Source organism: Chlamydomonas reinhardtii, chromosome 10 (genome assembly GCF_000002595.2).
Source record: "Chlamydomonas reinhardtii strain CC-503 cw92 mt+ chromosome 10, whole genome shotgun sequence".
Lineage (NCBI taxonomy): Eukaryota > Viridiplantae > Chlorophyta > Chlorophyceae > Chlamydomonadales > Chlamydomonadaceae > Chlamydomonas > Chlamydomonas reinhardtii.
Window position 1 is genome coordinate 3,804,168 of NC_057013.1, and position 13,004 is coordinate 3,817,171.

Consider the following 13,004-nt stretch of genomic DNA (forward strand, 5'->3'; position numbering starts at 1 on the left):
CTGCAAGGTCACTTTCAGCGATCCGCTGCCAGTTACATGCAAGGGCCCATATGGCCTGTGCATCCCCAGAAGCCTCAACGTGCTGCGCCCATCGGTGACCAGTGCAGACCTCACACGCCCTGTCACACAGTGGGTCGAGGCCCGTCACCACCCAGGGTCACCACCCCTGCCCACAACGCTGCTTAAGGAATCTGTAACTAGTTCTGCACACCAAGCGACACGAGATTGTTACCGGCAGGTAGCAACAATACGGTATCCATCACACATTACCGCTCGCGGCGCGCTTAGAGCGCCTGGCTCCGTTTCCCATGCCCAACGGCTCCCATACCCAACGGCTTCCGCTCCAACGCGATCCTTCCGCGCCACCTGGCTTGCTGCTCAACCGAGTTCACTTCACAACCCTTCAGTCCTGGCTCCTTCAGCTACACCTCCTCCTACGCCCCTGCATTCCCCGCAATGCTGGGGCTCCAGGGCTCCGCTTAGAACCGCTTGATGTCTTTGGGCGGCCTGAAGGGCAGGCCCGGGTGTGTCTCTGGCGTGGCATCCTCCACCTCCTTCCACATCTTCACCGTCTTGTCGCCCTCCGCCGTGATGAGGCGCGAGCCGGTCATGTCGAAAGTCATGTCGTACAGCGCCCCCTCGCTCTCCAAACTGCCCGGCTGCACCACCGTCTCGTCCTGCTGGAAGCAGTGCCCGCTGCGCCAGTCCCACAGCCACAGGCTGCCGTTGTCACCGCCTGAGGAAAGGGTGCAATGGGCGAAGGCAGGTAGGAGCATGCGCAAATGAGCAGCCGAGGAGGGAAGCCGTATCCACAATCATCCCAACCGACGTGAAGTCCAAATCAGGTCAAACACCCAGCTTGACAACACTGCCCCCACGCCGTGCCCGTGCCACCGCGCCTGCGCCGCCGCGCTCACCGGTGGCCACAACGCCATCCTGGTTGATGGCCATGGAGTTGATGATTGCGCGCTGCTGGCTGAGCATGTTGTGCAGGAAGTCGCCGTCGGGCAGCGCCCATTTCTTGATGTTCTCGGCGGAGGCGGAGGCGAACGCAAACTCGTGTGGGTGCATGGCCAGCGCGCGGATGGACTTCTTGTGGTGCGTCAGCACCGCCGACGCCTTGCCCTTGCGCAGGTCCCACAGCCGGATGGTGCTGTCGTGGCTGCCGCTGATCACCTGCAGGGTTGTATGAGGGGCCGGGCTGTTGCGTTTGGCGGACAGCTTACGGGCGGCTACACGGGCGCCGAACGACAACTCCATTCTTATCACCCAAGCCAGTCCGCGCTAAGCTTGCGCTGAGCTCCCTCGCCACGCCCTCTGTATCCGGCGATGACCTCTGCCCCAGCTGTGCTCGCCTCCGCCGGCACGCACCTGCGGGTCGGGCGCCTGGGCCAGCAGCGAGCACACGGTCTGGTCGTGGCCGCTGAGCACCATGGCCTGCACCTTGGTGCGCATGTCCCACACGCGCACCACGCTGTCGCGGCCGCCCGTCATGAGCACGTCCAGGTTGGGGTGCAGCGCGATCGAGTACACGCCCGACAGGTGGCCGTGGTAGGAGCGGATCACCTGTATCGCATGAGGGCGGGGGGCCAGGAGGGGTCGGGACTTCTGGGGTAACAAGGAGGGGTGAGCTCGGAGCTCGCGCGTGCGTTGCCCAGATTCGCGGGTTGGCACGCCCGCAGGCACCCCGCAGCATTGTAGCACGGCCAAGCCAGTCACCGTAGCCACCCCTGTCCAGCCGCCCTGCGCACCTTGTTCTGCTCCAGGTCCCAGCACTTGACCATCTTGTCCAACCCGCAGCTAAACATGTAGGGGTGCCGGGACGACACCGCCAGCCCCGTCACCTGCAGCCACCACCCAGGGGCACACGTTGACCGGCAATGCAATGGTAATGAGCGGAGGATGGTGCCGACCCGCGAAAGCACAATAACAAGCACCTGACAAGCGCAACATGCCCACTAACCGTGCCACACATCCGCCAGGCGGAGCCTGACCCCAAGCCTGCTGCCCGCACCTGCTCGATGTGCCCAGTCAGCGTCAGCTTCAGCTGCCCTGAGGCCAGGTCCCAGATTTTGATAGTGCGGTCCGCGCTGCCGGTGGCAAACCACTCGTTGCTGGGGTCCACAGCCACACACCGCACCCAGCTGCAGTAGGAGGGGAGGGAGTGCCGGGTGTCAGGGTTCACGCGCGAGAGGTGGGTGGTCACGGCATGCAATACTCCTCTCGTAAGTCAGCTGCTCACGGCTAGATCCCTACCCAGCCACAGCCTGCTAAAGTGGCTTACATCTTCCCCTGTAGCAGGCGCACATTGCACTGCTTTCATCACCGTTAAGTTTTTATGTCGCATTTCCGCCCATGCTGGCCTTGCCGCTACGTTCACCTATGGCCGTCGCACCCCCCCCCCCCTTTTGGGAGTGGAACAAACTAGCCCCCTGAGCTACACCCTTGCCGCCTGCAGCAGCCCCGCCTCACCCCAGGTGGCCGGAGATGACACGGTACATCTTCCAGGGCGCGTGCCACACCGGCCGAGGCCACTTGCTGGCGATGCGCCGGGAAACCGCCGCGCTGCTGTTACCACCTTTGTCCGCAATGACCGCCATCACCGCCCGCTGGTGCGCTTCGGCGTCGGCGCCCGGCGCCGCTGGACCGCCGGGCGGCTGGTAGAGCGTGAGCTGCCCTGCCCCCGGCGCGTCCCCAAGCTTCTTGGCCACCGCGGCGGGGATGTTATCGATGAGTTTGGCCAGGTTGCTGCGCGACTCCGGTCGGGAGGCGTCGCCGTCCGCGGATGGCCCTGCCGCGCCCGCAGCCGCTGCCGTCCTGCCGCTGGGCCCTGCGCATATGCCAACCGCGTAAAGGTGACCGACCGGCGGAAATGGCTCACAGCGTCTAAGGCCATGCATAGCTGGTTGTGCGAGAGGCCAGTACGCACGCGCCTTCTGCCGTCAAGCCCGCCCAGGCAGAACCATGGCAGGCCATCCGCTTGGAAGCAGCTGTGTGCCCCACAACGCCCGACACGCCATAACCCGCTAAAGCGGTGCCACAGACACCGCATGACCGCAGCACCCTTGGTATACCATGCGCTTCGAGGAAAGCGACAGGCCCCGTACCCTGCCACGTGCGCTTGCCCACGCACCTGGGGGCGGCGCGGCTGTGGGTTTGGGCGCTGGCGCCGGCGCCACCAGGTGGCTTACGTGCTCATACTCATCCCGGAACTTCACCGCCGCCTTGATAAGTTGGCTGTCGAGGAAGGACAACAAAGCAACGGCGTTCAGCTCAGCCAGGATACACAACGTCTGCCAGAACACAGCGGGGGTTTCCAGGTCAGCGGCGACTAGGACCGCCGTCGGCAGCCCCCACCCCTCCCGTCGCAGCCGCCTCCCGCCAACCCCGCCGCGACCGCCGCTAGCGCCCGGACATGCCCCCCATATCGACCAACGATATATGGCTGCACGCCGACGTCCCAGCCCGCTTAGAGTCCCTCGATCGCGGACCTGGTCTCATCCAGCGGCACTGGCTGCCCGTAGTTGCTCGCGAAGACTTCATATGTCCGCTTCAATGATTGTAAAGTCAGGGCCTTAATGGTCTTGGCGTCCGCTGACAAGTCCGGGTTGAAAGACTCAATGACAACCTCACTGGTCGTCTCGGCCGCCATGGCTGCTAGCAGCCTTTACAGCTGGCTTATATCGTCTAGTCAGAGGGACACGGAGCCGGCTTCAGGTCATTCGCGTAGCGGAAATCCACGTAAAATAGTTGCCTCAGTCTTCGCGTGGATAGCTTGAAGTTCAATATTCTAGATATATGCTGAAACTCATGTGCGGCTCAGCAACTGTGGCATCCGGAGTCCTGCGTGGCCTGCATCGGGTGCCTTTGCTTCGCGATTCACAGGGAGCCTCAGGACACCCAATAGCAGCATAGATTTGCAATGAAGTTGAGGCCATATTTGCGACTGGGACTTTTTTAACGCGTCTGTACTCTTCTGCGGAAGGGGCGCACTGGATTTCTCTCTGCCGAGCACGAATGTGCCCCTCTTTAGCCCTATGACCTGGGACTGTTAACAGATGAGCGGGCACGAGGGGAGCGCCACAGCGGGCGCACACGCGCAGGCACAGCACGCCCTGCCGCAGGGGTGGGAGGCGTCATATGACGAGCACCACCAGGCCTGGTATTACTACAACCGGAGCACTGGCGAGACGTCATGGACGCCACCGCCTGCGGCGTATAGCTCGTAAGCTGTGTAGGGCGTCGCTCTGGCATGTTTGGATTCTCACACCACTGACTTCTTCCACTGCCCCCGCACCCCGCCGCTCCCGCAGGCATCACACTGCATCAGCCCAAGCCGCAGACACGGCAGCAACCGCAACAGCCCAGCGGTCAGGTCCTGATCCAGCAGGAGCAACTGCTGCAGCTGCACACGCCCATACGGCAAGTGCTGCAGGCAATGCACCTGGCCCGGCACCAGCCGCAGCCGACCCGGGTGCGGCTGCCGGCGCTTCCGCGGCCCCCTCAACATCACGCAGCGGCTGGTACTACCGGGACCGCTCCGGCGTCCTGCATGGCCCCTTTGGCCAGGACCACCTGCACGCCTGGCGCAACTACCTGCCCATGGACCTGCTGGTGTGGTACGTGGAGCTGGGAGGAGCAGGAGCAGCCGGAGGAGGGGCGGGAGGCAGCAGCAGAGGCGGCGGGGGCAAGAAATGGCGGCAAGAACAGCAACAGCCACGCGCAGCAGAAATGGAGGCCACCGGCGGTGGAGCGTCAGCGGACGCAGCTGGTGGTTCACAGCAGGAAGGGATGATAGCACAGGACGCAGCGGTGGCACAAGAGGCTGGGGCGCTGCCGGGGCTTGGCAGCTATGACGACGACGAGGACGAGGCAGCGGGGGGCAGCGAAGCTCACTGTCCTGACGAACGGCCACCGGCTAAGAAGGCGCGCGGGGAGTCAGCAGTGGATACGGAGACTGAGGTAGAAGGTGGTGGGACGGGGCCCGCGTCAAAGGCAGATGGCTCAGGCGACGGCGAGGAGGCGGAGGCGGACGGTGGCGGCACGGAGGGCGTGGACGACGCAGCCGAAGGCCAGCAGCCACAGGAGCAGGAGCCGGCGAATGCGGAGGAGGCCATTGCCTGCGGCCTGCCGGGCATTGAGCTAGCGGAGCTGCTGGGGGACGGAGCGCTGCTAACGGACTGGCGGCAGCGATTCCCCGGCGCCTCACGTGGCCGCCACGGCGTTGCGCCGCCGGCACCGGTGCACGACCACTGGCTTCGAAGCGCCGCAGCTGCTGCGGCGGCGGCCCACGCCCACGCCGCCGCCGCGGCACACTACCACGCCGCCTACCACGGCCAGGGCGCCTACCCGGGATACGGCGGTGACGCCGGCCCGCGGCCGCCGCCTAGCAGCCGGGAGGAGAGCATGGCCGAATACGCCGCGGCGGTGCTGGCGGTCCTGCCGCCGGATGACGAGGCGGTGGTTCTGGCTCGCCAGGCGGCGGCGGCGGGCCGGAGCCTGGTGGACGTGGTGGCCTTCGCAACCTCGCAGGCGGCCGCGGCGGTGGCGGCCGGCTACGAGCCGCCGCCTGTGGAGGGCGAGGAGGTCAAGCCGCCGCCGGTGAGCGAGCACGGCACGGCGACAGAGTACGTGCGCGACCCGCGCAGCGGGCGGCTGACGGCGGTGCCGGCGGAGGCGGCGCCGCCCAGCTCGGCCAAGGCGCTGTACGGCGAGTTTGGCAACTGGATGAACCCGGAGCAGATCGAGGATTACCTGGCGCAGGCCAAGCAGTGGCGGCGGGAGAAGATGCCCGCCATTTGGGCCAAGAAAAAATTAAAGGTGCGTGCGGCAGGGGGAGGAAAGCAGTGCAGCGTGCGACGCGGTGCGACGCTGATGGTATTCGGGTATTGCCGTGCACGCTTCCGTGCGAGTGCGTGTGTCGGCAGGGCGTGCACATGAGATAACCCGTGTTTGTGTCGAGGGTGCACCCTGCGAAGAACTGCAGTGGGAGGATTGCAGCGGGAAGCGACAGGACACCACAGTGGTGGCAACGTTTGCAGCGTGCTCTTGGCAGCCGACTGCTCACGCGCCTCTTGTGCCGGCACGCATTCTTGCCCTGCTACAGGAAATCCGTGAGCTTAAGGAACGCAAGAAGAAGCGACAGGAGCTGCTGCAGTGGGGTCCAGACCTGTAGGGAGCGAATGTGATGTCGAAAGATATTCAGCTGCACGGTTGGAGGGGTCGAGTGATGTGTGCGCGTGTGCCACGGTGTGCATCCATCAAGGCGTGCTGCTGGAAGCGGCCAATACAAACGTCCTGCGATGGCACTATGCATGTGTAAGACGTAATCGACGCTTGCAAGGCCTACTGCAAGAGGGGTTTGAAAATTGAAACATGGGGAGGGAGGCCTGGTAGGTCTGACACTCTGACACGGCCAGCTGTCGCGTCAGGAATGGGCGGACGTGCAAACCCACTCTCTTCGGTCGCGAGGCATAATTCATTAGCTTGCAAGCACCATATACATAGCAAAAGCAACAGGCAGCTCTCACTTGCACACCCTGTTTGCGCAACAGTAGTCGACTATTTCCGCAGCACCTGTCATTAAAACCAAACCTTTACTTGATCTGTGAATCATGAGCGACGAAGTACTGGAGCAAATTAGCGAGGCGGAACTCGATGACGAGACGGGTTCCCAAACCGGGACGGTGTTCCTCTTAAAGTTCTTGGCGGAGACTTGGGGCGAGAGCGGCAAAGCGGTGGTGCAACAGGTACTAGGCGTCTCAAGCAAACGTCGGGGATGGACACGCCACAGCCCCGCTCACCTGCAGTTTCCGGTCCCGTGTACCTTCTCTCGCAGTTCCTGGTGTTCTATGCGCTTATGCTAGTGGGCTTCCTTTTCCTATACCTGATGATGCGGTCCACGACACAGTGAGTCGGCGTTGCCGGGGGGCATGCCTCGCGCCTGCGGGATGGCGAGCTGGTGACTGCGAAGCGTGGCAGGGCCGGCGGATGGGGGCAGAAAACGGTGGGGCGGGCCGGGACAGGAAGGGTGTGAGGTGGCTGAGAATGAAGCGTGCCTTTGCACATGCCTTTTGTTGGGCCTTTTGCAGTGTGAAGGTGCAAAGTACGGTTCTCCCTTACCCACCGCCTGACCTCTTCCCTCACTAACAGGCTTCGAGAGATCCGAAAAAACATCGCGGAGACGCTCAGAGAGCAACGGAACCGCAAATTTGATGAGGTGAGAATCAAGGGAGGCTTGAGATTCCCGCAGCTGGCAGTAGCAATAGATGCGGGCAGTGACGTGCTTTGGTTTCATGTTGCCGCTGAGCCACCGGAGTTGCACGCTTTGCTTTCAAGCACACCTACGATGGAGTTGCTGCGTGTGAAAGCAAGTGGCACAGAGCTCTTGCTAAACCCGCATTTCATCGGCTCTGCAGGAGGCATACCGGAACCTTCCAGGCGGCGGATACTTCTGAGGGCCCTTGCGCGGCAGCAGGACGTTGCGGCACAGGTTCAGCATTTGCAGGCTGCGCTGAATGACAATACATGTGCAGGCGCGTAGCAAGACGTAGACATGGCAAGAGGGGTGGGCTAGGATTATCGGCGCGAGGTGCCAGTGGATCTGTGGAGCGGAGCACAAGCCAGGCATGGAAGGGACGTGATATTATGGTGTAGATGATGGGAAGGAAGAAGCAGGCAAGCGTCCAGGGCGCGACCCTGCTTGACCGTGGAGACGGATCGTTTTTAATTGCGCCCGTCATGTTCCGGGAGCATTTAGCAGGAGTGGGTGTAAGGATGAGCGTTAAATGATGCCGGACAATCCGCATGGATGGGGACGAGCGCATAGGGACGATATCCAACGTTGGGTAAGGCCGACCTAGTTTTTGCACTTAACAAAGGGCCGAGTCAGTGGCAATGATGAGTGAGACTGCATGTAGTTGCTCATGGCCTGGGCGCAGAGACAGATGCGGTGTCATGGCATGCGCACCGGCATTTGATGTGAAGTTGATTACGATGTGACCAAGGAATGGGAATGCGTGGCCACGGTTGCCTGCCTACATAACAATTGAGCGATGCCAGGATTGTACCCCATGCTCAAAATGAATTGAGCTTTTGGAGGGCATTACGCACGTTCTCCAATTTTGTCGGGGTTGGTCTGGTGAGGGCGTGGGGTCTGGCACTTACTTCTTTACCCCCCCCCCCGCTGCTGATACCACCCACAACCCACTGGCCATGGCTAGCCCAGGGGGCCAGGCAGCCAGGACACGCTCACAATCCAACTAAGCGCTGGAAATTACCATACTATGATACGGCATGCTGCAGTCTGCAGACCCAAGTGCTCCTTTCGTATCATCATTCCTTGCACTTGCGTAGCAAATACATTAGAGCAGCTGTGCTTCCTTTCCTAGGTGCATCCGCTCAATGCCTCAACCGTAGCCTCAATCTTTGTGCTGTCCATATGATACACCTCACGCCGTTTCGCAACAGACATGCAGATAGTAACAAAGTCCGTCACAGTCTTTGCCCCCCTCATACAGGCCATACTCAACCATGTACGAGCACGCACAGACAGCGTTGCCACTCTCCAATCCTACATCACGTGCCGTAAAGAACTGTACAGGGAATACCTCGAGAATTACATGCCGTGCTCATGCTCCTGACCCAACTCTTCCAAGTACACCGCAAGAGCCGACGTGACAGATGCAAGGGCAGTCACGATCCGTCATGAGCTGCGGGGTCATACATGTCAGACCGATCCCCAGGCTGATGGGGGCGTACCGCCCAAGCTGCACACACCTCTCCCCCAGCCATGCAGATGGATTGCGGCGTCTTGCATTTGCATTCACACTAGCTTACGATGTGTTCTGTGTGGTGCTATCGCCTGGCCGGGCGCCCGGAGCGTGAGGAATGCGCATAGCATTAGCAAACTTCCAGCCAGCCAGCAACTTGTCGGTACAGTAACTCCGGCGTTCGACCAGCCATGCACTTCTGCTCTGCCACTGCAAACTGTCTGCCGTCTGCTTGAGGGTATGGGCATCAGCTGCACCCTACGGGACCTCGCCAACCTGCCTTGAACCCTGTCCCATCACACATTCACACCAGCTTACATATCTCTGGATTGGGCCCAGGCCAACTCCAGGTAGTATGCATTCATCCCCCATCGCGGCACAAGTAACGTCGTGTTAGATCGCGCTCGCCCATGTAACCATAAGTCAACATGCATGGAGTACCTGATTGCGCGACATGACACGGCCCCTAGACTGTCCTCACAATACAGTTTGCGTGCTTGGGCAGCCTCCAGCCTCAACTGCACACAACACGATTCCCCCTCCACATTGCAAGGCACTCGATCACTCCAATAAACTCTCTCTGTAACACAGGTTGGAAACGGTAGTGGACTGTGAAGACTCCTGAAAGGGCTGGCCGTGCCGTGGGGCAGTCACCACAGCAGCAGCCCCGTATGATTCTTCCCCTCCCCTATGCTTCCTCATTCGCTCTGAGCTTCAATGCATGGGATTACGTCAATGCCCCCAGCCTTTGCCTGCTGCATACAGATGGCTGGTCCCTTGCCGCTCCCGTGCGTCCTCCGCAGCCTGCATGATTGTAAGGACATGCATGAGTCGCACGAGGTAGCACCCGAGTCAAGGCAACCCCTGAAATCCTCCCGACTCCAGGTGTCAGTTGGGCCATTGTCGTCCATAGCCTCTAGGTCATAGCGTCTCGTGTTGCGTGACTGCTGAATTGCGACCCTTGACCACACAGTTGACAGTGCCATTATTCTCCAGCCCGCTACTCCCTCTGTCTGCAGCACGGGCGACCAAACCCCACGACATCCGGCTGGTTCCGCTGAACTGCACGACATACCCGCCGAACCCCTCCTTGATGACGTTGCGTATGCACGACAGACTCACCTTGCGTGCTTTGATGTATTGCGTCTCGATATTGCGCACAGCCTCTAGCTGAGAAGTCGGGACAGTGCGCTTGGGAGGTGGATCTTTGTACTCTGGCCGCACTGTGGGGCAGGTTTGAGGCGGAGGAGACGTAACCAGGTGTGCTTGAGCTCTGGTCATCTCCTCCGGACTGTCTTCTCGAGACCCAGCATCATGACATACACACTCTTCGCATGCGACGTGCGCTAATCAATGATTCGAGCCAGCGCTAGCAACACCGTACCGGTCGCATGCGTGCCGAGCATGTGGTCGACCTTGCCAGTCGTGTGCGTGCCAAACTGTCTTACGCCAGTCTTTGGCTGCTCCTCTTGCCGGAACATCGTTTGCGCTGATATTGAAGCTTCGCGTTTGGCTCGAAGGGCCGGGCAGCGCCTGGAGGTTGGGTGGGCCGCTAAACGTAGTCGCTTTGTTCTGTAGTGTCACCGAGTCTGAGCAGTGTATAGATGGCCGCGGCAGAGTGGAAAGGCCGTTCGTCGGTAAGTTAAGTATCAAACCGCGACGGAGTTGCTTTATTTGCGGTGCGATGCTGTTATCAAAGAAAGAAGCTTACTGCACGATGTTTTCGTTGCGTATTTGGGGTTGCGTGACGGTTTTGTTTTGCATCATCACTGCGATTGGCCGGGAAGCGGCCCAATCAGCCCGGTCCCAGCTGAGTGGCTAGCCCTATTATGGTGGGAGCCACGTACGCATCCGTCACCGCTCCGTAACTCGCTAGCGGCGTTCTCGTTCCTGGCCCCATCTCGATCCTGTTTCGAGAAGAGAGATGGCCACCCGCCAGCGTTTGATGCGCGGCATTGCCGGCCTGCTGCATCAGCAGGGCCAGCAGTCGTCCTGCAGTCAGCTGCTCATGACCAGCGCGGCCGCGGCGTCTGCTTCGGCGTCATCGGTAGCGACTGGTCCCAGCCATCAGCCGGCGCTTCTCCTTCGCGCGGGTTCTGCGCTTCGCGGTGTCACCACTAGCGCGCCCACATTCAACGGCAGCCTCAGCAGCCTGCTGCGTGAGGAGGTGGACTATGAGAGGAAGAACTACGAGCGGCCGGCGCAGATATCGGGTGGGCCTCCGGCGCCCTTCAAGCTGACGGAGGCGCCCGGCGACACGCTGCTGACGCTGACGCGCACCTTTGGCGCCGAGGAGATCAACGTGGATCTGCACGTCAACAGCCAGCCCTCCCCCGAGTACGACGGCGAAGATGGGGACGAGGGCATCAGCGTGGTGGCCTTCAACGTGTCGGTGGCCAAGGGCGATCGCGTATTGCTGTTTGAGTGCGAGAGCGACGGCAACTCGGTCAACATCAACCATGTCAGCCTGGAGCCCAAGGAGGGCCTGGGCAGCGAGAGCATGTACTCGGGGCCCGTGTTTGATGAGCTGGATGACAACCTGCAGGTGGGGGCGCACATGGGGGCAGAAAGGGGTGTGTGGGCTGTGGGGTCGGGCAGACGAGGTAGAAGAAGCGTCGGGAGGGGACAAAAGACACTCAATGGAGTAGTAGGGCGTGAGATGTAGTTGCAGGGAGACAAGTCATCACCGATGAGCAGCCATCCGGGCGGCCAGGCGGGAGGGGTTGGATGGTATCGAGTGTTAGGGGGGTTACGACAGCAAAGCTTTAGGCGGAAGCGATGCTTGGCTGCGGCAATGGCGTGCTGGGATACGCGCAGCAGAGGCTGCAGCGGGTGGAAGGCGCAAACAAAGCTTGGGGCCCGTTGCCATTACAGTGTCCTTTGGGCGATGGATACGCGTGGGCCTGGAAATGCGGCGGTGTCTGAGTAGAGGGTTTATCCAGCCGTCTGCTCACACAACCCAGACGCCCACACGCGCTGGACGCACTGTCACCAAAGTTGAACCTGCTATGCTCCCGCACGGTGCACATATCCCATATTTTTCTTCATCCCACGGATCACGTCTCCTCCATTCTGCCTCCGCTTCTCTCCACTCTTCTTTCCCACAGGGCCAGTTCGGCAAGTATCTGGAGGACCGCGGCATCACTGCGGAGCTGGGGGAGTACCTGCGCTTCCTCATCTACGACAAGGAGCAGCGCGAGTACCAGAACTGGCTGTCGGAGGTGGAGGCGTTTGTGGGGGGCAAGTAGATGGTTTGCTGGTGGTAGGGCCGAGAGGGTGCGGTGCCGTGTCAATGGGGCGCGTGACGGGGAATACCTAGGGGGCAAGTGGTTGTGGCGTGGTGTGCACAGCGGACAGAAGGGTAGGGAGGGTAGGGCGGTACTGGGCATGGGGCGGTGGACCAGGAGGTAGGCAGGATATGGGCGCGTTGTTGCTGCTTGGGTTTTCACGGGCAGAGCAGCTTGCTAGTATGGGCTGCAACCAGGGAGATCAGTAAAGCTGCAGGATGTGCCGGCAATGGAGGCAATTTTGCGGCTCGCTCGGCGCAATGTGCGACCCCAGGCCTCGAAGGGCTCATGACAGTTCACTGAACCCGGACAGTGACGCTGGCGCCAGATGCGGCTGGGCCTAGATAGGCTTATTTGTAGCGGGCGTTGATGGTTGGCCTGCTTGAGTGTGCTGGTGTGAGCAGCGAGTGGGCATTCGGACACTGGCCTATGTGGTGCCCGTTGATGTGTGTGTGGTGGACAGCAGACCCTCAGGGACGACAAAGCTGAGGTCATGATGTATTCGCTGCATAGCCGACAGGCGTACATACATGGTCAGGAGTAAACCAGCTCCGGAAACGTCGGCATGGGCGTACGGCATGGACGCACGGCATGGACGTACGGCATTGCCGCACCACTACTACCAACGCCGGTCCACCACCTCCCACCCACCTACCCACCCACAGCATTCCTCCCGCCCAGCGCGCGTATGGCTGTGTGCACATTATTTGACATGTCAGGTCACGCGGGTACCACCCCAGGGTTTGTGGGCGGGGTCGGTGTGTCCAAGCTCCAATTCCGTTTCTCGGAACATACATATACATAGAATCATAGCTCAACTCGAATATAACTAGCTTTGGCACCTACCGTGTACTGTTGTTAAGTCGCGATGTAATTCCCCACAATGACCGAGCTCAAAGTCTCCTATTCAGATGGCACGTTATGTAACTACTGTCTGGTATGTGCA

The 13,004-nt window shown here is 60.9% G+C and overlaps 5 protein-coding genes across 5 annotated transcripts; 3 read left to right on the top strand and 2 right to left on the bottom strand.

Moving 5' to 3' along the window:
• Nucleotides 1–20: 20 nt before the first annotated feature.
• Nucleotides 21–3,775, bottom strand: CHLRE_10g446900v5 (uncharacterized protein). The gene is made up of 8 exons (XM_001698422.3): nucleotides 3,492–3,775; nucleotides 3,134–3,237; nucleotides 2,473–2,830; nucleotides 2,015–2,144; nucleotides 1,752–1,844; nucleotides 1,372–1,566; nucleotides 918–1,176; nucleotides 21–736 (listed from the first exon to the last, which is right to left on the bottom strand). The coding sequence occupies exons 1-8, from the start codon at nucleotides 3,650–3,652 to the stop codon at nucleotides 480–482; spliced, it is 1,557 nt and encodes a 518-aa protein (XP_001698474.2). The 5' UTR covers nucleotides 3,653–3,775; the 3' UTR covers nucleotides 21–479.
• A 160-nt stretch (nucleotides 3,776–3,935) lies between these two features.
• Nucleotides 3,936–6,334, top strand: CHLRE_10g446950v5 (uncharacterized protein). The gene is made up of 3 exons (XM_043066898.1): nucleotides 3,936–4,225; nucleotides 4,314–5,820; nucleotides 6,107–6,334. The coding sequence occupies exons 1-3, from the start codon at nucleotides 4,059–4,061 to the stop codon at nucleotides 6,173–6,175; spliced, it is 1,743 nt and encodes a 580-aa protein (XP_042920295.1). The 5' UTR covers nucleotides 3,936–4,058; the 3' UTR covers nucleotides 6,176–6,334.
• A 111-nt stretch (nucleotides 6,335–6,445) lies between these two features.
• CHLRE_10g447000v5 (uncharacterized protein) lies at nucleotides 6,446–8,317 on the top strand. Its single transcript, XM_043066899.1, has 4 exons — nucleotides 6,446–6,749; nucleotides 6,839–6,909; nucleotides 7,153–7,219; nucleotides 7,419–8,317. Exons 1-4 carry the CDS (start codon nucleotides 6,615–6,617, stop codon nucleotides 7,455–7,457), a joined length of 312 nt encoding a protein of 103 aa, XP_042920296.1. The 5' UTR covers nucleotides 6,446–6,614; the 3' UTR covers nucleotides 7,458–8,317.
• A 6-nt stretch (nucleotides 8,318–8,323) lies between these two features.
• On the bottom strand, nucleotides 8,324–10,490 carry CHLRE_10g447050v5 (uncharacterized protein). Its single transcript, XM_001698423.2, has 3 exons — nucleotides 10,156–10,490; nucleotides 9,894–9,994; nucleotides 8,324–9,575 (listed from the first exon to the last, which is right to left on the bottom strand). Exons 1-3 carry the CDS (start codon nucleotides 10,175–10,177, stop codon nucleotides 9,504–9,506), a joined length of 195 nt encoding a protein of 64 aa, XP_001698475.2. The 5' UTR covers nucleotides 10,178–10,490; the 3' UTR covers nucleotides 8,324–9,503.
• Nucleotides 10,491–10,605: 115 nt separating this feature from the next.
• CHLRE_10g447100v5 (uncharacterized protein) lies at nucleotides 10,606–12,727 on the top strand. Its single transcript, XM_001698247.2, has 2 exons — nucleotides 10,606–11,316; nucleotides 11,879–12,727. The coding sequence occupies exons 1-2, from the start codon at nucleotides 10,696–10,698 to the stop codon at nucleotides 12,017–12,019; spliced, it is 762 nt and encodes a 253-aa protein (XP_001698299.2). The 5' UTR covers nucleotides 10,606–10,695; the 3' UTR covers nucleotides 12,020–12,727.
• The last annotated feature ends 277 nt before the right edge of the window (nucleotides 12,728–13,004 follow it).